Genomic DNA, 25095 nt, shown 5'->3' with positions numbered 1-25095 from the left:
CGGTAGGGACAACTCTGAGAAATGCTGTAGAGGTAGATGCAGCCCTGGTTGAATGGAGTCTGATCCCCTGTGGGATAGGTTTTCCATGGTGCTTACAGCAGAAATGAATGCAATGGCCTATCCATTTAGAAATGGTTTGCTTTGAAATAGCCTTCCCCTCTGCCCCTGCAGCAAATGCCACCAGCAGTTGTTCAGATTTCCTTTGAGGTTTAGTCCTGTCCCAAGTAAAATCTAAGTTGTCTGTGCGCATCTAGGGAGTGCAGTATCCGTTCCCTTTTGTTCTGTGGATTAGGAAAGAAGGTTGTCAAATGAATGGACTGATTAAGAGCCACACTGGATACCACCATGGGCATGAATGAGGGATTGGTTCTGAGGGACACTCTGTCCGCATGAAAGATGATGAAAGGCTCCACTGCCATAAGGGCCTGTAATTCAGATACCCTTCTTGCTGAAGTGATTGCTAAAAGGAAGGCTGTTTTCCAAAAAAGGAATTTTAAATCTGCACTTGCAGCTGGCTCGAAAGGAGGAAGAATGAATTTCTCCAATACAAAGTTAAGATCCCAGGCCGGAGATGGGGCTCTCCTGGATGGTCTTAAGTTTTTGGCCCCTCTGAGGAACTGCTTGAGCAGTGGATGAGAGAAGAGGGGTGGGTTCTGTGTTATAATGAGCTGAAATGGCTGAGGCATGAATTTTGATGGAGGAAAAGGAAAGGCCTTTGTGAATCATCTCAGTTAAGTATTGAAGAATCTGAGGTAAGTTGAGTGCTGCTGTTTCCATTCCTTGAGATTGGTTCCAGGCACACAATCTTTTCCATTTTTCAGCATAAGATTTTCTAGTACTAGGCCTCCTTGCCTCTAAAATGATACCAAACACTTGTTTACTGAGGGATGGTAATGGGGAGATTATGTAATTAGCCAGGCTGCAGGTTCAGGGTTTGAAGCTGAGGGTGCAAAATCTGGTTCTCCTGCTGTGACAACAGGGTAGCGGTCTGAGGCAGGTGCCATGGAGTCAGCAGTGACACTGTGCAAGAAGGGGTATCAGTGTTGGCGTGGCCAGTCTGGTGCAATCAATATCGTTGATTTGTCCTGTTTGATTTTTAGTAATACTTTGGAGAGGAGAGGAAGAGGAGGAAAGGCATAAACTGATAGCTTTTTCCAGCTGAAGGACAGAGCATCCACTTTCCAAGCTTGTTTGTGGGGAGTCCTTGTACAAACTTTGTCCAATTGGTAGTTCTGGGGGGAGACAAACAGGTCTACATCTGGGCTCCCCCATTTGTTTGTCAACATGTTGAAAGTCTTTGGTTCCAGTTTCCACTTGTGTGGGTCCATAAGATTTCTGCTTAGTTCATCTGCCAGTGTATTAATTTTCCTGGCAGGAACTGAGCTTGCAGATGCACTTGGTAGCTCAAAGCTGTGTTCCACAGAGCCATGGCTAGTCTGCAGAGGAGGTAAGAATGGGTACCCCCCCCTGCTTGTTTATGTACCACATTAACAGTGTTGTTGTCCGTCTTTACCATTAATTTTCCTGGAAGAATGTGGTCCTTGAAGGCTGTCAGAGCATTCTGTACAGCTAACATTTCTTTTTGATTGATATGCAGGTGCATTTGACTTGGGTTCCATTTGCTCTGAATGCACTTCACTGCCAGGTGAGCCCCCATACATAGTCTGATGCATCTATTGTTAGGGTTTGGGTGGCAGGGGGTAGAGTGAATGGTACTCCCTTGTTTTGGTGGCAGGCCTCTGCCCACCAAAGGAACTCTAACCGTAGGCAAGGTATGATGGGAATCATTGCTTCTAGCTCCTGAGAATGCTGACACCATAGGCTTTTTAGATACCACTGTAGTTTCCTCATATGCAGTCTTGCATATAAAATTAGAAGAATGCAGGAGGCCATGAACACCAAGGCTTGCAGTATTTGCCTTGCAGATAGCACGTTTTTTTGTGGCCATTAGTTTGATGTAGGTTGTCAAATTAATTTGTTTCTCTGGCAAGAGGAAAGCCATCTGGGAAGTTGTATTCAAGCTTGCTTCCAGGAATATAATTTGTTGACAAGGTACCAGGTGTGATTTATTTTCGTTTATGGTGTAACCCAGACAAGTAAGCACCTTTTGTACAAATGCCAGATGATTCAAAAGTATGTCCTGGCTTTCTGCTTGAATTAGACAATCATCCAGGTATGGGTATATTTGAATATTTCTTTGCCTGCAAAATGCAATGATTGGAGCTAAGCACTTTGTGAATACCCTGGGTGCAGTAGATAAGCCAAAGGGCAGTGCAGAGAACTCATAGTGCATGTAGCCTGCTTTGAAGCGTAGGTATCTTCTGCAAGATTCCCTGATTGGGATGTACAGGTAGGCTTCCTTTAAATCGAGTGCTGCCAACCAGGCATCTTTGCCTAGCATAGGAAGCAACTGGTGAAGAGTTAGCACCTTGAATTTTGGAATCACCAAAAAGGTGTAGACAGGTCCAGGATAGGATGCCATAAGTTGTCTTTTCTGGGTACCGGGAAAAGTCTTCCGTAGAAACCTGTCCCTTTTCCACTTCTGGTACAATCTGAATAGCCTTTATGCTTGACAGAGAGTGTACTTGCTTTTGAGCCTCTGCCCACTGATTTGGGGGTAGATCTGGCCAACCATTTGGGGATGGTAACGTGTGGAAGTGAAATCTGTATCCTTGGGAAACTATATTTAAATCCCATTTGTCCTGGGTAATGAGTTCCCATGTTTTTGCCTGCAGAGCAATCTTTCCCCCTAAAGGAGCAATCAGTTGAGAAGTGCTTGGAAGTTTTAAAGTTAACTCATTGAGGCAGTTTACCATAGGGGGGAGTTTTACTACTCCCAGATTTGGAAGTGGGAGCCCCCACTGCTTAGTTCTGTGCGTACCCTGGGACTGATGCCTGGGTGTTCTGCTGGGTCTGGGTTTGGACTGAGAAGGCCTGGAAGAGGCAGGAAAGGAGCAATTCTTAGAGGGCCAATGCCTACTAAATCTTGGAGGTTGTACTTGTAGGAAATCGTTAACAGTTTGCATAGATTTAGCTTTTTCCTCCATCTTTTTAAGAACTTCTTCTGCCTTGTTGCCAAACAGGCATCCAGTAATTTAGCTTTAACACGATCTGGCAAGGATTGTTCCCTTAAGCCAAGCATGCCTTCTAAGTATAGACCCAGAGTGACAGTAGCCCTGCAAGATGCCTCTAGTGAATCAAAACCACATTGCAAAGTATGTTTTCCAACCTGTTCAACAGAATGCATTAAATCCTGTAAATCCTTATTTTCAGCACAATCAGGAATCAACATAATTTTCTGTTTAAGCAATCCTATAATATGCTGCTGATACTTTAACATATGAAACTGGCAGTTTAAGGCCCTAATGGCCAAGGTTGCAGAAGTGTATACCTTCTTACCCCATCTATCCAGCGCCCTGGAGTCTCTTCAGAGGGGGTAGGACTTTTGGGAGTAGTAGCCTTAATGTCCTTGGGTCCCTGTGAAATGGTCTCAGCATCTGCAGTAGGATTTTTAAAAAGGAACTTGTGTGAGAGTCAGGAACCCTGTAATATCTATCAGGTTTTCTGGGAGCAGGAGGCAAAGAGTCAAGGGCCAAGCTAGATTCTGAAAAGGCATCATCAACAATGTCTAGTACAGGAGGGATAGCTAAAGGCCTGTGCTGGGGCAGGAGTATGAAATCCCTAAGCTTCTTTTTAGAATCAGAGTAATCCTGACTTTCCCAATGAAAATGCTCCCTAAGAGTATGCAAGGTTTCACCAAGAGAAATCCCCTGGGGGAGAAGCAGAGGGAATAGAGTCCTCAGCATCAGAATGCTCATAGGCAGATAAGGGTAAATCCTGGTCATCAGAGGAAACAGAAATTTCAGAATCCTGATCAGAAGTATCATAAGCAAACTCAGTCCTAGGTCTCTTAGAGGGGGAAGGTTGACTTCCCCTGATTAGAGTAATAAGGTCTTCAGCTATTCTTATCATTTGTTTTTTAGGCATAGAGGCCTGACCATGCGGTCTGGGCGTCAGTTTTCTAAGCATGGTTCGAGTTTTAGGCCTTGAAGAAGATGATGGCGTCAGTTTAATATGCAAGTCAGTAGGCCTGAATACACCCTCAGAAGCTGGTGCCTGCACAGCGGCTCCAGACCCATCCAAGGTAGAGACATCCGCAGGTTCCACAGTTGAAGCATCTCGTGGCATACCGGACTCCGAATGGGTCTCAGTAGAGGCCTGTGAATCTGAAGTAGCGGGTACAAGGGGCTGCAAAAGCACCTCACTGAGTACTGGCGAACTGGTGACTGAATTAGGAGAAGCTTCGTCGGCAGCTTTGGACCTAGGCGGCCTGTCTCTGTCTTTATCTTTGCGTTTTTTCAGAATGTTGGTAGTCGGATGGCTTATCGAAGACATATCTGGATAATTAAACTGAGTACCAAAATAATTAGAAGCGTAAATATGCTGACAATGGATAGTTCATTGTTTAAATAAGGCACAAAACCGACAGAGAGGTACATCATGGTCAGGGCCTAGGCAAGGAATACAGTATGAATGGAAATCTTTGAGGTATTTGCTTTCCACAAGAAATACAATTATTAACTTTTACTGACATCTGTTTAGAGCAAGAAAATGTTTCCCCAACGGGGTACTTAGCTTTAGTTGAAGACTTCGGTTCTGAAACTTGAAAATGAAAATTTCAGGAGTCGGCCGACTGGCACTTGCAAACTGCTTCTGCTTCGGGCACCGCACGGCAAGAAAGACTGGGGTTATGGCGTCAGCTGCATGTTTTATACCCCTGATGACCTGACGTCATGGAAGAAGAAGAGACAGCAACCGACACAGGACCCAAGACTTTGTTAATCAGGCTGACTGAGGGCTACTGCAAGCAGATAACCCAAATGTGATGACTGCAACAGTGAAACATGAAGAACATTTTCAGTAACATAAATGGCTAGAAGACTATACAGTAACAAAAATAGGCATGGATTTTAAGATAACACAGTATAATGTACATGTCAGAGTTAATACTGTATTAACAATAAGTAGCTGGGAAATAGATTGATGAGGAGAATAGCAGTGCAAAAAAGACAGGGAGGAATGGGTTCAGGAGTGGTAGTAAGGTAGGTACAGAGAGAGAGGGTAGGTATCAAGGTTGGGTAGGTAACAGGGGTAGGCACATCTGGGAAGGTTAGAGTGCTAATTGGCTAGATAAAAGAGGATGGGAAAGAAGTTGGAGAAAAAAAGAGGAGTAGAGTCAGGGTAGCAGTGCCTAGAGAGAGTTACTTCTGGCATGGGCATAGCCAGCAAGAGGAGAGATGTTGTCTAAGAGACCTTTTAAATAGGGTAGGGCTACTGATGGAGGTTATTGTGGATAGGAGGGAGTTCCAGAGTTTGGCAACAGTAAAGGAATAGAGCACTTGACTGGCTGGTAGTTGGGGTTTATCTACTTTGAGCAGGGTTTTATTTTCTGATGTCAGCAGGGAGGAGGAGAGAGGGGTATGATGTCAGTTTATATATTAACTTATGTGCAGTAGTTAAGTGTAGGTAGTTGAGATAGAGTGGTAGTTCTTAGCCAGTTTAGGTGCAGTAAAGAGGAGCAGTGGTGTGTTGAGGATCTAGCATTTGTTGCGAATCTGGCAACCTTATTGTAACATGTATCTAGCTTGGTTTTGAGGGATGAGTGGATATTTGTAAGGATAGGGGCACCACACAGCAAGGATGGAAGTAGAAAGGCTGAGACTAGAGCCTTTTTTGCATTATGGTTAAGGTAATAGTTATGTCTGTAGAGGGTGCCCAGTTTCTGATGAATTTTTTTGATATTGTTGAGTGTGTGGAGGTCAAATGTTAGGTTTTCATCAATGGTGACTCCTAGTTTGGCGCTAGAGACGGTTTCGATGGTGGTATTATTCAGGGAGCAGAGAGAGAATTCGGTCCTATTTAGGGGGGTTGTTTTTTGGGAGTGAATAGAATCAGTTTTGTCTTGTTTTGGTTGACAGCAAGGTGGTTGTTTGACATCCAGTTTTCAGTGGATGTAAACGGTTGTTGGGTTAGTAGCTGTAGCTCAGAAGGGGTTTTAGCAGTGCAGATGATTGTAGAGTCATCTGCATACTGGATCACGGTGCCATGAGTGAGGGAGCTATGGAAGTCATTTATAAATATATTGAATAACAGGAAGCCCAGTATGGAACCTTTGGGTACACCTGTAATGATGTTGAGGAAGGGCGAACAGGATTGCTGCCCTTTGTTGATTGATATCTGTCAGAGAGATAGTTTGAGAACCAGTTTAGGGCTGGAAGGGAGACACCTAGCTTGTTGAGTTGACAGCGCAAAAGGGGGGTGAGGTATGGTGTTGAAGGCTTTTAAAAGGTCAAGAAAAAGAGTGGAGACAATTTGATTGGTATTACGGGCATGGTTTATAGTATCCAAAAAAGGAAATGACAGCTGTGTTTGTGCTGTGGCCTGGCCTAAAGCCATGTTGGGCTGGGGAGAGAAGTTGGTTATTAACTAATTGGTAAGAAGTTGAGTATGCACACATTTCTCTAATATTTTAGAAATGGGAGAGAGGATAGCGATGGGATGGAAGTTGGAAATGTCTGAATTTTTGCCACCTTTATGGAGACTAAGAATGTATGCTTTCTTCCAGATATTTGGACATACGATTCTTGAATGGATCTATTAATAAGTATACTAAATGGGGTAGGCGATGGAGCTTGCAGATATTTTTAGAAATTCAGAGGGTAGGTTATCAGTAGCATTGGTGCAAGGTTTTAGTTTTAGGAGGAGTTTCATTATGGTGCATGTGAGAACAGGAGAGAAAGAAAAACTAGGTCGAGAGGAAGGTCGTAAATCAGTGGGTGGCTGGTTTGGTGAGTTATTGTTTGGAGGAGGAAAGGTGGTGGTCATCTTAGCTATGGTTTCAATGAAGTATGAGTTAGAGAGAGAGGATATATCGGAGGGTGTTTTATCAGGGTGTGGGCAAGGATTGGTGTTAGAGCCAGGGTGAATTAGGGAATTGATTGTTCCCCAAAATATTTGAGGGTTTAGTCTGTGCTGGTCCTGAAATCTATGGAAGTATTCTTTATTGTTTTTAGTGACCTGTTTTTTGGCCTGAATACATAGTTGTTTATATAGTGCAAGGTCAGCTGGGTTATTATGCTTTTGCCAGGCTTTCCACGCCTTGTCTCTAGTAGACATGATTTGCTTGGTGGATTTGGTAAGTCATGTGGCATGATTAGACTCGACTCTTTTTAGTCGGGGAGGGGCTACCCTGTCTAGGATTTTTAGAAATGTTGAATTGAAGGATTCTACTGCCTCATCGAAGGGGATGGTTCTTAATGGTGCCCAGTTGGTACGCTGTAAAATTTTATTTAAGGATTCTGGTGAGAAGTGGGATAGGTGTCTGGTTTGTTTTAGCTGGTGGTTACTTGTAGCAGAGGTAGTTTTACATACAGCAAAGGCTGGTAAGTGGTTACTAATGCTATTTGATAAAGTTTAGGAGGAGGAGATCTTTTTGGGGTCAGATACCAGGATCCAGTCTAAGATTGAGCCTTGGTTCTTTTTACTATTGGGCCTGGTAATAACAGTGATTAGCTGGGTGTACTTAAATAAGATGATGTTAGTTTGGGGGTTATTGTTAGTAATATCTAACCAATTAATGTTAACATCCCCTAGGATGATTGTTTCATCTTGGATATTTTTGCATGACCATGCGAGAATTACTTCTAGTATTGGAATATTGTTACCTGGGGGAAAGTGCAACACTATAATACAGAGGGTTTTGTAGTTATTTAACTTTAGGAAGGACACAAAGTTCTGCTGTGGAGAACTGTGGAATAGTTTTATTGAAAGGAACTATGGTGTAAGGTACTTGGGTATATTACAGTGATGCCTCCACCTTTTCTATGTGGCCTGTTGTATCTATGGCATGTATAGTTTGAGGATAGGAATTCAGTGCTGTTGATGTATGGTTTAAAAACAACAGTAGGTGTTACTGCTATAATTCAACTGAACCACGATACCACACCAAGAACTTTATTAGATAAAGCTTTCGGGTCTACATCATACTGATGAAGGGTGTAGACCCGAAAGCTTTATCTAATAAAGTTCTTGGTGTGGTATCATGGTTCAGATGTATGGTTTAAGCCAGGTCTCAGTTAGGGCAGTGAAGTCAGGATTGTTTTGATGTAACCATGCATGGAAATGGAGGATTTTGTTTTTGATGCTTTGTAGATTGATGGTAGTAAAATTCAGGGATTTTTGGTGTGGGGTTGGTTGTGAAGGGCAGATTGTGGGCCTGGGTTTGGGTGCATGTCACCACATTTTATTAAGTTAGAATGGGTGGTCTGGTTTGTAGAGAGAAGTTGTTTTTTGGTTTTGTGACGCTAGTTTAGTTTGGAGTCAGTGTATTAGTGTTTACATGGAGGAAGGACTTTTACTCTAGCATGTAGAATGATGTGTGGAGTATATAAGGTAGAACCTATTTTGGAATAGTTTGGGAGATACTAAAAATGTGTGGATGTTGTGAATGTTGGTTTGAAAGGTATACAAGTGGTATGATTGGATGTAAGGTGGAAAAACAGAGGTATAGGGAGATAGTAAGGATAAAGACATTAGAGTGTAGAGGCATTGTGTTAGGCTGGTATTGATGAGATAGGAGAGAGAGTAGGAGTGTGGAAGCTGTAGAAGTGGAGCTGGATGAGGCAGTTGGAGGTTTTGATTGAAGGGGGTGGGGTCTGGTTAGGTACACGTTCAATGAGAATGGGGGTGGGCGGGTTAGGCCGAGAATGGTAAGATCCTGATTCTACAAAAATTATGTGTAAGCTTTAATACTAAAGCAGGGCTGAGAGATTTCCTATTCTGTTCTTTTTCCAGCAATTTATGAATTTATTTGAACCTTTGGAGGCTCAAAAGAGCATAGTAAGGTGGAGAAGCTACTGTACTTGTAGAGTAATGGAGTTTCTTATGGACATGGATAGATAAGCTGGGGAAATTAAATAGGGGAGGACTGGCAGGATGCGAGTCGGTAAGCTGTGCTTGCCACTAGTCTTTCAAGTGCAACAAATGTGGTAAAAAAAGGTTAGTTACTGCCACCTAACTTTAAATCAATTGGATACTGTACATTAGATACATACACTTTTAAAAGAAGAAATAGAGCTGGAGTAAAGTTATATGGAGGGTGCTCTTTCTCAGAAAAAAATAGTGTGGCATTGGCCATGTAGGGCTATATCTTCAGACTTAGGGGGCACCCATGTAGAGTGGAGACAGACACAGTAAAAGAGAAGAGAGAAAATTGATGTTGGGGAAAAATAGCACTGCAGGAGGTTTTAGGAAAACAATTCTGAGGGAAATGAGTGAAAAGGTAAGCTGGAGAGGCAGGTTAAGTATGCTGTCAGAACAAACTACTATCAAGTTTGGTAAGAGTAGCAAAAAACAGCAAAACAAACAACACAATGCCATACAGTGTCAGGTTAATAAAACTAGCATTGCTGCATAACTTCAAAAATTAGGCATGGAACATGGAGAGCAGTAAATAAAATCAGTACAACATGCTGTGTAGTTACTACCATATTCCCTTTACTAGACGGAGCAGGAAGATGACTGCATACAGTATTTTTTAAATGTAGTTATATCAGTGTAGTAAAACAGGAATGGATTGGACAAAAAAATCAATTTCAAGGGTATTCAGTAAGAAACAGTTTAGCTAAGCAGATTAAGGAAAACAAAACAAACGTCAGCTAGGCTTCTGAATATAATACTGATGTTTTTTGAATTTACTAAATCTCAGAAACATAACCTGTGACAATATACCTGGCTCACCTGCTCAGAGACTTCTATCCAGGCAAACTAGAACAACATTGCTTATCAATTCTAGTTTATTGAGGACTAAAACTAAAAACAACAAAGCCATTAGAGCACAATTATTTAAAAAGCGTTCTTTTCAAAAGCCCAACTATGACAAACTGAGCAGATTTCTTCATCCATTGAAAGGAGGAGAGAGAGTGAGGATGCAAACAGCAAAATGTTTCTACCAGATTGATCAAGTAACGACTATATGTGCAGAACAGAGATCCTATTTTGTTAAATCTGAGGGTATGGAGTACAGGAGAAATCACAGACATCTTCTTCCTGTAGCAGAACAGATTTCGCAACATTGTTCCTGTGATAAAGACTCAACTCTCAGAGCAATCCAGATGATATTCCTGTTCCAGAATGTGTCTTGACTCCTGATATTGCTCCAGCAGATGGTCCCAAGGTTCCTGATATTGCTCCAGCAGATGGTCCCAAGGTTCCTAAGACTCAACAGTCAGCAGAGACAATCCCACTTGCTAAACCAGATCCCAAATTTTATGTCACACAATATGGTCGCATTTCAAAGCCTAGTGTGAAATACATAGCAACTTGGACATAGCTGTATATATGTACCTAGCTTTGTATAATTGCAGGATGAAAATTATTCCTGTGTAAATTGCATATTTATTAATACCAGTGACAATGCCGGACTCATTTCTCAAAGCAGCAGCATTTCCAAGGTCTGTGTGCGCATATAAATATCAAGCACGTATTAGCTTCAGTGCCATTTTTAAGGTGCAGCCAGAGTGTTAACATCTGTGCATGACAGCTAGTTTATTTTTAGTTAAAAGTTACTTAGCTTCATTTATGATGGGTTGGTATACAATAAAGCTGCTTAAACAAAAACCCACAAAGTCTGCCTGTTTCTTCCTGACCTGGTGAGCGACAATACGTAATGTACCTAGTTGAACAACTTGTTCTGTCATAATTATTATTTATTTTTTATTTATTTACATTTGTTGACCGGGAGAGTCCGACTGGACACAGGTCCGTTTTCAGCGGAGGCCCGGGGAGAAAAGCTCCACATTATCATTTGCATTATACAGTTAAAAAAACATAGCATTTAAATATAGACATTAGTAAAGTTAAGGACGCAAGACAAGAAGAAAACAGATGTAAAACAGCTGTACAGCATAGTACAATTTTAAAATATGGACATCTCAAATGAATATCCTGCAGCTTTTCTCCCTGGGTCTCTACTGAAAATGAGTTTTGCCCATTCAGAATTTCTCACTCAAAAGACAAACATGATAGGAAAATCTTCATAAGGGATAGCTAGAGATTAGAACAAAACAAAATTTGAATTTACAAACATGTAGAAATAAAAAAGAGAGGGGGAAAGAGATGATGAAAAAGTACTAGGAACTAAAGAGGTTGACAAAGGTCAAAGTACTGCAAAATTTTACAGAACAAGAAAAGCAGCAACTGCAGAATACGAAAGGGAAAATAAGAGTATTTGGATTACATATATTAGTCTAGAAATGTTGCTGTTAAGCAGCTACTTTTTTGGTAACTTCAAAGCACAAAAACTTTAAGCACAAAATTAGGAAACAAAGTAGAAAGGGTTATTGTCTAACTTAAAGAACCAATAACAGGAAAAAAAAACCCAAACAGACATCCTATAGAGTTATTAGGGAAATTTTATGAAAACGGGCTTAAAGCAGAGGAATACTACAACCAAGAAAATGTACAAATGGAAGTAGTTTTGGAAGACTTAATTATGCCAAGGTTCAAAAATTAACAGCTAAGATCCGATGAGATGATTCAAGAATGATGATGTATATTAAAAATCAAAAGGAAAGTCTCCGGGAACAGGCTGTATTCTTGTGGGAGTTTGTAGGAAGAAAGTGATGAAGATCTGAAAGGTTTTGCTTGACAGTATTTTTAAAAAAGGGGAGGGGGAAGACTACCAACATCTTGGAAGAAAGCTGTGGTGGCTGTATTACCCAAAGAGGCTTCATATGGACCCATTTTAACTTTAAACCAGAACTATAAAGTGCTTATGTCTATACTAGCCAGGAGAATGGAAAAGGTGTTGCCAAAATTGACAGATGTGTATCAATGTGGTTTTGTAGAGGGAAGGCAAAGGAGATAAACAAACTGAAGGTGAGATTTTTAGAAAATGGAAGGGGCAAATTATGTAGAAATAAATGGAACTTGTGGAAACAATACACAAATAATATTCAGTAGGAGGAATGAGGTTTAACTAAGCAATGTAATGTTGGTGTGAATGATTGTTAAAATTAGTTATGTATTTACCATAGGTTCATAGGTAGGTACTAGGCTATCTGCCCAAGGGTATTTATAAGCCTAGCCAGAATGTGTTGGCTTTCGCCTCCCTTTTAGATTAGTTTCCTGGGCCTCTGTCCAGCAAGGCCACTGATGTGATCCCAGGTGCATATTTAAGATTTCCCATCCACTCGTCAAGATTTCTCTTGAAGAGAGTCAGTGAGGGGCTTTGCCTAACAGAGATTGGGATTCTATTCCAGAGCGAGATAAGTCTCTGGGACAGGAATCTATCCCTCCAGCATGTCCTATTTATTGTTGTGCTGAGGTTTAAATCTCTAGAGCATGTGGCTCTAAGAGATTTGGTTTTCCTTAGGTGGAGCATGTCCATTAATTCAGGGTTTGACATGGCCTTGTAAGTAAGGCAGAGGTCTCCTCTGAGGAGGCGGTAAGCAACTGAGTAAAGACAGAGTTTCTTTAGCCGGGCTGCATAGGGCATTTGTTTGAGGCCCATGATCCTCTCGGTGAGGAACTTTTGCTGTCTTTCCAGCTGTTGCAGGTGTCGAGTAAGGTACATCCCAAATGGGGCATTGTACTCTATTATGGGCCTGATGAGCGATGAGTAGAGGGGGCACAATAACCTCTCTTGATCTAGATGTGAACCCTTTTGTGATTAGGTGGGCTACATAGAAGGATTTTCTAACCACTTTGGCAATGTGGTTATCAAAGGAGAGCTTGCTATCTACTTGGGTCCCCAAGTCCCTAATTACATCTTCCGTACTCAGTGGATTACCTCCCATGTGATAGTTTGTGGGCACTTTATTTTTCCCAAAAGGGATGACTATGGACTTTTTGGCATTTAGCTTAAGGCCATGATTCTGACACCAGGTATTCGTCTCCGTGAGACCCTTCTGGAGAATGTCTGTGTCAGCCAGGGAGTCGATTATGGCCCCCAGTTTGCAATCATCTGCAAACTTGGTCAGCCATAGTCCTCCCATGCTTGTCTGTACCTCAGAGAAGTATATACAGAACAGGAGGGGTCCCAGGACTGAGCCCTGAGGGACTCCACTTGTAACTGGTTTAGAGTCGGACATAGCACCCGCAACTCTGACCATGTGAGTTCTACCCATGAGCCAGTTTGCAACCCATCTCATGACATAGGGGCTAATGTTCAAGCTGGTGAGCTTTTCTATAATGCCAGAGTGGGGAATGGTGTTGAAAGCCTTTGCGAGGTCCAGGTAGGATCTGCAGACTACCTTTCCCTCATCTATGGCCTTGGTAACTGTTTCAAAGAAAAGAACCAGGTTTAGGAGGCATGATCTGCCTTTAACAAAGCCGAATTGGGTAGGGTCCAGTGTCAGGAGGGTCCCAATGTCTTTGTTAATGAGTTCCATGATGATGCGCGCCATGGCTTTGCAGACCAAGCTAGTCAGGCTTATAGGGCGATAGTTCCCGGGATTCGTTGTTGCACCACCTTTGTTGGAGCAGGAAAACTGTTGCTGTATGCCATTCTTTGGGTACATAGCCTATGGTGAGGCTGAGCTTGAACAGAGAGTTTAGGTGAGGGGTTAGTTCATTTTGGAGCTCGTGTAGGACGCAGCCTGGGATGCCATCTGGTCCCATTGATGCTGTGCTCTTGGCTTTGGAAAGGGCCGTTTTCAACTGAGTGTCTGTGAAGTCTGGGGCTCTACAATCTTCTGGAATGGACACGTGCCCTTTAGGGGGGTGAGGAGGGGGGTAAAGTTTTCATTGAACCTGTCAGCCAGGATGTTGGCAATATCTGTTGGTTCAGTGTATTTTTTGTCGTTTTGCACTAACTCAGAGCAGATCTGAAAGCTGCCACTTAGATTCTTGACATAGCTAAAGAAGGCTTTGTGATTATCTCTAGCGTCTTTGGCAATTTTTCTTTCGAAGTTGGCCTTGGATGATTTTATGAGGGATCGTAGTTTCTTGCTGGTACTGATTAGGGATGCCTTCCCTTTTTGGGATTTTGCTCTGTCATGTAGTAGTTTCCTCCTTCTGTTGTAGAGCTTATTTATGGCCAGGGTCCACCAGACTGATTTCCTCATTTTGGAGGAGTGAGTCTTTGTTTTACTTGGGATGGCTCGATTCATGCATTCCTGTAGGTGCACATAGAATGCATTTGTGAAGGATTCTGCGGTTTGGGCAGCATTATCCTTCAGTAGTGGGGCTTTGAAACTTTCCACCTCGGTCTTGAGAAGTGTGAAGTTTGTTTTTGAAAAGTTTTTTACAGTTGTTTCCTTGACTGGGGGGTGGGGTCGGGATGTGGATGTCTAGTGTGATTAGTTTATGATCTGATCTTACCAGCGACGGGTTTACCTCTGGTGTGGAACATTGGTCACCCATATTGGTGATGATCAAGTCCAATATGTTGTCACCTCTCGTGGGAGTGGTAACCAGTTGTTCCAGGGCGTTTGAGTTTATACACCCTAGAAAGCGTTGGGCAAAGGAGTTTGTACTTGAGTAGTTTTCCCAGTCTGTTTGGGTAGTTGAAATCACCCAACATCATGGTGTTGGGTAGGATCTTCATATTTTCCAGTGTTCTCAGGAATGCTGAGTGGGGGTCTTGAGACAGGGTGGGTGATCTGTAGCAGGCTACAAACTGAAAGGCAGCTTTGCCCACTGTTAGTTGCACATGGATGGTCTCCGAGGCCTCGTGCTGTGCTACAAGGCTGGAGGTGTGGGAATCCTTGATGAAATTGGATACACCACTGCCTTTTGTATTTCGGTCCGGGTTCTGGGGCCGAAAGGTATGGTATGAGTTATAGCCTGGTAGTGATGGGGTGCTCTCTCGAGCCTTGAACCAGGTTTCTGTTACTGCACATAAATCGATTCCCTCCTTGCTGAGGAGTGCCTCAAGTGCGTGCATTTTGAGGTTTACATTTCTGGCACTGAGTAGCATTACCCTCAGTTTTTTGTTGCTTGTGTTGTTTACAGAGGTGGGTTTGTCTTTTGAGCCTTGCCTAAAAAAGGCACTACGGGGGTGGCAAGAGCTTTGGCCAGTATTCGAAAGCCCAAGGGTGACAGGTGCAAGCAGTCTCTTGCGAAGCAACGTGGCTTGCTGAGCATGTCATCCCAGGCTGACAAACACTGGATCCTCTTTGAATGCCACCAAAAGCTAAGCCAATTGTTAAAATTGATAATTTTATCTTTATACTGTGCCATCATTCTTCGTGAGGGCAAGATGCTACTCAGGGTCAGGGTCATACCGGCCTGGGCTACATGATCAGAGAGCTCCTTTACGTCTCTTTTCATGTAGTCCAGGTACGTCTCAGATCGTTCACACTAACATGGACAATGACAGAGTCATATTTGTACCTGTTATGGAGTGACCGGAGTGATTGTGTTATGTGGCGGATCCTGGCACCAGATAGGCAGCTTACAGTAACCTTCTCCTTGTTCAGTCTAGTGAGAGGGACGTCAGTGTGCCTGACAACAGTGTGTCCTATTACTAATGTATTGGGTGTGATGTTTAGCCTTAAGGGCTGTGACTGCGTGACACACTGACTTTGTGAAGTATGTGATTTGCGGTTGTTGTTGGGGGGGTGGGGGTTGTTTGAATGTCTGCTTTGGAGGTCTCTGCTGCTTAGGCAGATTTCTATTTAGAGCCTCAGAGTATGTTTTTGTGTATTTGTGTGTGTTATTGGCCGGTGCCGATATGATTGGTCTATGTGAGACTGGTAGTGTGGTGCAAGTGTTTCCCTTCTCCTCATGACTGACTGTTCCAGTCTTGGGTTGAGAGAGCTTGGCCTCCAGTCTGGCTGTAAAGTTGCATCTCTCCATACATTTGTGTTTGTTGGAAGAGGGAAAGGGTTGTCTCTGTACATGAGGCAATTGTGGCATTGCCTCAAAATGCCCAGATTCACCAGCTGGACTGGAGAGTACACCTGAAACTGCCCTTTGGACATGCCTGCACAGATGAAGTGAAGTTTTATTGATTGTCCTGTTAGGGATGAATAGAGAGCCCTGTACTTCTGCATAGTATAGAGGTGTAGTGCTAGCATTTATTAGTGCTTACTAGGAGTTTTAGGCAAGTGCTGGACTGAAAAGAAACTGTTTAGAGTGCTTAAGTTGAAAGTCTGACTGGTTCCAAGGGAAAAACTGAAGAGCAGACTTTGTGGAGCCGGGAATAGTTTAATCTTACCTAAACTGCGCTGCGCGGAGGTGCGAGACATGCAAAACCGCACAAATGTGGGTTTTTAAGGCAGGTAGATGAAAGAGATAGAAATTAGCCCAAAACGGCCAATAGACTACTAGTTGCTGGGCTGAGACCACTCCTCCAGGGACAGATAGGCTGCTCAAAGCTCCCCACTCTCAATGGTGAAGATAACCTGGTATCTCTGTCATCCTCTTCTCATTATGCTTCACTGATGGGTTATGGATCCGATTCTTGGATCTGACACAGCCGCCTCTCACAGACTTTAGCTTTCAGACTTGAGCTCCTCTCTTACCCATAATCCTCCGCCCCTAGCCCAACCTCCTCATATGGAGTTTGTTGCCCCTACAAACAGGATAGAGAAGAAAAAGAAACCAAGATCTCAACCTGGAACATAGGTTCCAACAAAGGCTTTTTCCAGATCCTCTAGAACCAAAGCATTTCGGAGGGGGATGGTTAGGTGGGAAGATGAAGCAGAATGAGTAGAGGACAACACATATACCAAGTTATGGTAAGTACATAACTAATAAATCTGATGTTGTCCTTCTCATTCAGCTTCACTGATGGGCCAGAGTCCCCAGCTACATGATTTCTTGGGTGGCCTAAAGGAAGAATATGCTGGAGCACCAACAAACCTAAGTGTGTTCTACTCCTGGACACAATATTTAACTTCTAATGGGCCATGAAGGTATGAGACTAAGACCAAGGTGCTGCAGCACAAATGTCATCAATGGGAATCCTAGACGAAAAAGCTGCTGACACAGCAATGGATCTTGATGAACGGGCTTTTGGAGGACCAGGTAACTTCAAACCATTCTTCTCATGAATAAAGGAAATGCAACTAGTAATCCACTTTGCTATTGTCTCTCTCTGATACTGCTTGACCTTTACAATTAGATGAGAGAGAAACAACTGCTCTGATTTTCTAAATAGCTTTGTCCTATGAAGTAGAAACGTAGCTGACTGTGAACATCTAAGGAATGTAGCAGGAATTCCATTTTGTGGGAATAGTTAGGAAAGAGCACCGGTAACTAAATGCAATGGTTTATACTAGCTGAAGTGGCGACCACTGGCATGAATGAAGAACTACTACGGAGAGAACCCCTACCTTTGTGAAAAATGAAGAAAGAGCTTCCAATTCGGAGACTCATTTCGCTGAAGTAATGGCAACAAGTAAAGCGGACTTCCAGGATAAATATTTCAAGTCACAATCATTAGCCTGCTCAAAGGGGCTTTGGGTCAAGGCTTGTAGAATGACAGTCAAATCCCATGGAGGAGTTGGGCCTTTGATTGGAGGTGTATGAAGAAAAATACCTTTCATAAAGGTTTTACATAACCTGGCTGAAGCAACAGATCCCGAATATGGATATGGCTGCCAAATGGAGCTTAATGGTTGCAAAACAAGAACCTTGCTTATATAAACATTCCATAAAAGACAGAATTGAAGGAACAGGAGCTGAAAAAGGATCAACATGATTACTGGCAGCCCAAACAGAAAATCTTTTCCACTAATGCACCTTTTTAGTAGATGCTTTCTGAGAGGCCAAAATTATGGCTTTCACTGGAGAAGAGAACATGGACTCTCTAGCAATCATGGGAACTGGAAAAAGCATGCAGTTAACTTGAGTGTGGGGAGACTGGGGTGGAGTCCTAGTATCAAGTGAGAAAAGAGGTTTGGTTTGGGTTCCAGTATCCAGGAATGTTTGAGGCGGGACCAGAGGAAGGGGAACCACACCTGATGAGGCCAAAAAGGGGCAATGAAGATCACAGTGCTCTTCAACCATTTGGCTTTCTGTAGAAATTTCAGGACCAGAGGAAAAGAACAGTAAGCATAAAGGAGACCGGGAGGCCAATCATGGACCACAGCATCCTCAGGGAAGCCCCTGAAGGTGGGATCAGAGCAAAGTAACTGCTGCAAATGTTGTTGTAAGGGGAAGCAAAAGGATTGCAGCAGGGGAGACCCCCCAATGGTTGAATATCTCATTTGCTAATGACTGAGGGACCACTCATAGGGCATCAGTATAGACCTATTGAGCCTGTCTGCTAACGTGCTGGATTTCTCTGGCACATGTTACAAGCAGAAAGTGGTTTGAAGAGATCTCCCATTCCCAGACCATCATGGCATCTCTGCAGAGAAAGTACAAATGGGTTCCTCCTTGTTTGCTGATGTACCAAACTACTGGTGTGTTGTCTGGGTGAATAGCAATTGTCCCTAGAGGGAGAAACTCCTGAAAGGCTTGGAACGATAAAAGAACAGTTCCCATAGTACCTGGCTAGAGGAACCAAAAGTATAGCAGTTGCCATGGACCCCAGAGTATGTAGAATCCAACCTGGCAAGAGGAGATGGAAGGTACAGAATGGCTTGAACTTGAAATTTCAATTTGCTGATGCGATGCTGTGGCAAAACAGCTATTTGGGTAATGGTGTTCAAATGGCCTCCAATGAATTCCAAGGTCTGAAATGGCAGTGGTTGTGATTTGTCCAAGCTTATTGTCTAGGAATTGGAACAACTAATAAAGATGGTCTCTAGCCTGAGAAAGTTGACGCTGAGTGCGGGCAGTCAGGAGCCAATCGTCTAAGCACAGGAATACCTGAAACCCGTGCAGTCAGAGATGAGCTGCAACCACTGCCATACATTTGGTAAACACCCAGGGGCTGTGGTGAGACCAAAGGCCAGGGCTCTGAACTGGAAGTGAATGTCTCCCAGACAGAAGCACAGATGACTTCTAGAGCACCTGTCTATTTTTATGTGATAGAAGGCATCCTTGAAATCCACAGTGCACATCCAATTGTCCTTCCTTAGCAACTGGAGGATGGACTGACCCGTTATTCATCCAGAACTTGACTTTCTTCACATACAAGTTGAGATTGCTTAGGTCCAAAATGGGCCATAGGTCCCCTCTTTTTTTTTTTGCACCAAAAACAGGAGTAAGTTCTGGACCCTCTCTGTTCAGTTGGGACCTCTTGGATGACTCCCTTTCGCAGTAGTTTGACAATTTTGTTAACTTCCAACTCCATCTAGCTGGATGGAACATCAGGGAGTTTCTTTTGAATCTTTGGTGGGATTAGAGAAAAGGGAATGTAACAGCCTCTGGATATAATGCTTTGCACCCAAGTATTTATTTGGTCCCAGGCACTTGAGTGCAGAGAAAAATGGCCCCTGACTGCCTCCAGAGTCGGACAGTCTGGCAGCACTTCAGAAGCTCTGAAAGGGCTTGTCAGAAAAAGTTTCCCTGAAGCCCTGGGTTTGCGGGCCCCCTCTGCTTCTTGGGCAGCATCTCCCATTATAGCCTCCTCCTCTGCCTCTGGAGGAATACTCTCAGCGTTGATCAAGAAAGGAACCTTACAACTTACAGAACTAAGTTTTCTTAGCCCCTCTTTGATTCCTTGAGTACGTTCAGTGAGGGCTGGAAAATCATCCCCATGGCAGACAAGGTCTTACCTTCTTGCTCGCTGCGGGTCAGGGTGTATTTAACCGATGGTCCAAACAGCGAAGAACCAGCAAAGGGGGGATTGCAAAAGATGCCTTAAAAGCCTCCGCAAAAATCACATAGGCTCATCCAAGAATGACGTATTGCAAAGCCGGTGCCGGCTGCCCTTGAAGATCCTTCTGCCAAGTGGGAAACACGCCTCATGGAAGAATTTGCTATGGAAGTAAGAGTGGTTAGCTTAGGAGAAATCTTAAACTCCTCCTTATGCATGCACTCTGCCAAGGATTCAGAGAGTTCTTTAACAAAGTCTCTCTGAAGGTGAATAAAATGTACAAGATAATTGAGTGCTCTCAACATCGCTGAGGCATAAGCAGGCTTCCCGAACCTGTCCATCGCTCTTGACTCCCTGCTCAGCGGAAGGACAGCTGAGCTCTGCTGGCCGAGCTCTTTCTTAGTAGCGGCTGCCAACACCACAGCGTCAGCTGGAATGCCCTTACTCCACAAAGCACAGTCCTCCGGGGGGGGGGGGTGTCGAGTTGCTTTGGTACTGTTCTATGGTGTCTAGCTCCTTCCAGGCCTGACAGGTGACAAGGGATAAAAGAGCATCCGCCAGGAGCCTACACAAGATGTAGATGGTCCCGCCCCGAAGGCCTCCAGGAATACGGATTCCTCTGAAAAGGGTTTTTGGAAGACCAGTCACCTTTTAACTTCAAGAGCTCTAAGATGTCTGTCAAAGAGACATTATCCGATGGAGATTTGTGAGACCCCTCTCCCTCATCGTAATCTGTATCCTTGGTGAGGGACTCCATAGGGGAATCCAAGTGCCTCCTTTTGCACGTCCTCTTCTGTGGAATCTCCTGAATGGAACATTCAGGAAAGGAGTCGGAAGAGGAAGGGGCCTCCTCCATTATAACAGGCTAGAAACCCTTCGAGCTAAGCTGACCCTGGACAGAAATGGTAGATTCAAGGCCCTGATCCAATGTAGACACATGGGGAGGAGCAGCAGTCAAAGGGTCCAGCAACTCTGCTAACAGAGAAAGCCTTTTCTATAACCTGGAAGGCGACGATACCGGGGAGACCCCAACGAACTCCCTAGGATCCAAACCTCCCGAGGAAGACAGAAGTTCACCAGAACCTGGACTTCCATACAGAACTAGACCCACACTATCGAGGGCTGAAGCTCCAAGGGGGAAGTACAGATCCGAGAACATTGGAGCCAAATGAAGTTCCTCGGATCCAGCCACAAGACCCCGGATCAAGGACGCACTCTGATTCGAAGATCTCGGAGCAGAGGTAGTCAAGGCAATGGCTGGCGATGAGGAAGCAAGAGCCCTGTGATCTGACCCTGAATTCTTCAGAAGACTACTGTCCTTGGTCTCCAAAACCAAACACGGATCGGAGAAGGAGAAAAAGAAGTAGATGGGACAGGCTCGGATCCACGAGGGTGTGGAGCTGGAAGTACCCCCATCTGAATCTGGGCCTTGATGATTGATCTGACCATTTTATCCACGTCGTCATAAAGACTCAGAAAGGATCTGGAGGAAGCCACTGTATATGCACGAGTGCGCCTGGGGGTCTGCAAGATCTTCGAAGGCACTCTAGGAGAAATTGAAGTAATGGACCTCTCTGGAGACCTAGAACAGGACTGCGGATCCAGGAATCTACGAATTCAAAGGGTTTAAAGACTGCTCAGATCCAGAGACTTAGGATCTGGAGACTTTGAAGATGTCCAAGGCTAACCTGGAGCCATTAAGTCATTCGGATCCGATGGAGTTGACATAGGCCTCAGTGCTGACATCCTCAGATCCGAAACCTTCGGAGCCTTGGCAGGAGACTTTGAAGATGCCCTGGACTCCTTGTGACACCTTTTCTTGGCCTTGGAGCTGAGCGAATCTTTGGGGGGGGGGGTTGAGTCACTGGCGAAGAAGAAAGAAAAGCAGGCACAAGGCCCTGCAATATCAACTTGTTCTTCCTTTCTTGAATGGCTCTTGGATTGAACCCCTCACAGATGCTACAAGGGAATCCAGGTGAGCTGGCTCTAAACAATAAATGCATCTATCATGTGCATCCAAGTGTGGAATCTTCTGTCACACTTAGTGCAGCTTTAAAATCCTGTAGGCTTATCCATAGAGAAGACAGAAAGAGAGAATTAACTATTTACTAATAAAACTATACAACGATAAATATATAAGGAGAAAAAGAAGGGCTAAACCCAAAGAGGAGGTGATGGTTAAGGACAGTCAAAAAGAACCCTAACACACCTCAGAAATTAAAGGGAAAAGGGAGGAAATTAAAATACACTAAACCACTAAGTATAATTAGAAAAAGAAGAGAAAATATAAAAATAAAAGCTATCATTTAGCTGCTCGAGCACTGGTAACCATGTCTGGGTGCACTGGCAGCGAACAAAATCTGGGGAGGTTGGGCTAGGGGCGGAGGATTATTGGTAAGGGAGGGGCTGGAGTCTGAAAGCTAAAGTCTGTGGGACGCGGCCGAGTCAGATCAGAGAATCAGATCCGTAACCCATCAGTGAAGCAGAATGAGGACGACAACATCAGATACAAATTATATCTGTCCTTCAGATGAGACATTAAACAGAGGCTCCATCTGCTTGAGTTGGTGGTAGCTCAGGTAGATGTAAAACACTCCAAGACATCTATCAAAAAGAATAAGGGGAGTTCCCTAATGCCCTGGACAAATTTCACCTTGTACTGTAAATACCACCGCAGGTCTCCCCTGAAAAGAGGCTACTAGCCTAGTGGGACTAACCTGGCCAAAAAAGGATAAATAAGTACATACACATACTGCATGAAACATGACCCTATAGATAGATGTGTACCTATGTCACTGTTTGAAACTGGATGTAATAAATGCTTAAAAAAATGTCCTGGAACTCAATATTTTTGCAGCGGAAAAGTTTTGTCAAACACAAAGATACATGGACAGACACAAAGAGGCATGTTTCAGCATGAGTGAAAGGAAACCTTTAGAAATGTAGCTTCCATTCATTATTGCAGACTGTGGTCCTGCTTAATAATTTATCACTATATTCTGGGTTGAAGGGATGTAAGAGACAAAGATGCAATCCCACTTGGGAAGCCATTCCCATTTGATCAATTTAGTTTGCAAAGCTCTTTATGAATCCAAAATCTTGGCCTCAGATATGTGGCCTGACTGGTGAAATCCAATTCCGCTTGAGCAAGGCGGGCATGATTTTGATAAAGACATAGCTCCTGTCTCTCTTCCATCAGAACAATGCCACATTTAAAAGGTGCAGTGAACAAAATCTTTGGAGGGAAGTCTGGGACAAAATGTCCAGTCTAGATGTCTTGGAAGCCTCATCTCATGCCATTGCAGCAACAACTCAGCACAATCCCCCACCATCCGTCTCTGCATAGATCAAGACAATAGTAGATTCTAAAGAAGGTGCTAGACTAGGGATGTGCGAAACTGAATCTCGCTGATCTAACATCCACAGACTGTGGTGGAAATGACAATTAAGTAAGGTCTTTTATTCCTAGACAAGGGTGTCGTCCTTGACTACCAACTTTTTTTGGTTGATCCATCTTTCTAAACTTTCTTGGTTTTGTGCTATTGGTAAAAGGCTGTCCTCCCCTAATACAAGCTGGCACCATCAAGGCCTTTCTGCTCTAGGAAGGACCACAACATTTCTAGCTTGGTAACAGTTCTTTGTTTTTGAAAGTCACACAGTGTTCCTCATCTTAAGTTGTAAAGGCATTGAAACTTTTGGTGGAATTTGCATTTTGCATATACTCCTGTTAGTTATATTTTCATTCTAGCTAACTATGACAGAATTTGCCTTCTACATGCACACTTGTTAGTTATCTTTTTTTTCTATTCATTTATTTATTACTGACAGCTGGGTATGAGAAATGGTCCAAGAAACCATTTCAGCCATGACCCAGGCAAAAAGCAAGTAAGGATAATCTGTAGTTGAACCATCTAAACAAATGTTCAGTGCAAATCAGTTATTGCAAACTAGAACTGCTCCCAAACTGGGCATTTATCACTTTAAAAAGCTGTCTAGAAGCAGCATATAAAAAATGAAAAACAGTGTGGGATGCTGTTCCTTTTAAGGTGTACATCAGAGGGCTGTATGAGGCTGAGGATGAACTCAAGTTACTGGAATGGTCGACTAAATCTCTGGAAGTCAGATAGCAAAGCTGGATATATGCCTTCAGCTGAAGCCGATGGATAATAACTACAGTACTAATCTCCACAGAGAGCATGTTACACCTAATCTACTGTATGTCGTATAATTTTACTGGCTTACCTACGCATGGGGATGTGGCTGGGGGTTGAAGAGAAAGTGGAAAAAACACACACATGCAAGAGTGAAAATTTTAATAATGCCCTTACCAAATCTTCATTAAGTGACTTCACTGTAGGTTCCATCAAAACTTCCTTTGTTGCCACCATCTGCTGCTCTACAGCTTTTTCCTGGACAGAATTTAAGAGCTGGAAGAAAGTATACAATACTGCAAGTCAGAATGGCTGGAATAAACCTTCACTGTCTAAAGAGGTGATGCTTACCAATTCACTTACTTGGACAACTTTGCGGATGATTCTGTTGAACAAGCCCATCAACTGGCCAACCGGCAGCTTAATTTCTTTCTCTAGCTGTTCCACAGATTTATGTTGTAAGCCAATGCCCAGCAGTATAGCCTTCAAAAAGAATATTTTTAGTTATCCATTCTGACAGTAAGTCTTCCATGTGCTCTATTCTGCAGTTATATCAGTGTAGATGTCATGATCAAATTAAAACATTTGTTCACAGGATGACCCACCATAATCTACCATTTCTGTACCTAACACAGTACAGGTATCCTCAGGACACACTGGTTCCCTACAAGGAATGTACAGCAGGTATTAAAACTGGATAAATTAAATTACTAAAAAAACAACAATCCAAGCAGCAAACAACCCCTTGCTGTTTTAACATTTCATTTTTATTAAAGTTTTGGCAAACACCAGCAACATGAACTCCATAGCCACTTGTGAAAGTCGGTCTTTGTTTTAAGACAAGAGGGCTACAGAAAAGTTTGCTAAGCAGGACTACACACTAGAGACATGTCATATGCAAAATCATTATACTCATGTCTTTTACCTTTGCAGACTAAAAACAATTAACTTCAAATTGTTCAATACAGCTATTTTTGTAATAATGCCATCACTAACGGACCAAAACTTTCACTGCTGACCAGAAGTCATTATCTTTAGTCATGAGACAACAGAAATGCAACTGGAAACATATCCGTTTCCTCAGAACCAGGAGCAGAAAAGTACAGTTTTGTACCTACCGTAAATGTAGATGTTCGAGTGTTCACACTGCTGCAGTCATCACACTTGGGTTATCCTGCCATCAGGCAGTCCCCGCAGTCGGCCCGAGTTCCAAAGTCTTGGTCCGGC

The 25095-nt window shown here is 43.3% G+C and overlaps 1 protein-coding gene across 1 annotated transcript in view; it reads right to left on the bottom strand.

Annotated features, from left to right (window-relative positions):
• NAT10 (N-acetyltransferase 10) overlaps nucleotides 1-25095 on the bottom strand; it is a 1889152-nt gene that overhangs the window by 129348 nt on the left and 1734709 nt on the right. The window contains exons 25-26 of the mRNA XM_044082846.1: nucleotides 24232-24351; nucleotides 24046-24144 (exon numbers count right to left, since the gene is read on the bottom strand). Coding sequence (XP_043938781.1) covers nucleotides 24046-24144; nucleotides 24232-24351 — 219 coding nt within the window. The remainder of the gene's footprint in view (nucleotides 1-24045; nucleotides 24145-24231; nucleotides 24352-25095) is intronic.

Source organism: Protopterus annectens, chromosome 9.part0, assembly GCF_019279795.1.
Source record: "Protopterus annectens isolate FY-2018-M chromosome 9.part0, PAN1.0, whole genome shotgun sequence".
Lineage (NCBI taxonomy): Eukaryota > Metazoa > Chordata > Ceratodontiformes > Protopteridae > Protopterus > Protopterus annectens.
Note: the sequence above shows the minus strand (reverse complement) of the source record. Positions and strands in the feature narration are given on the sequence as shown.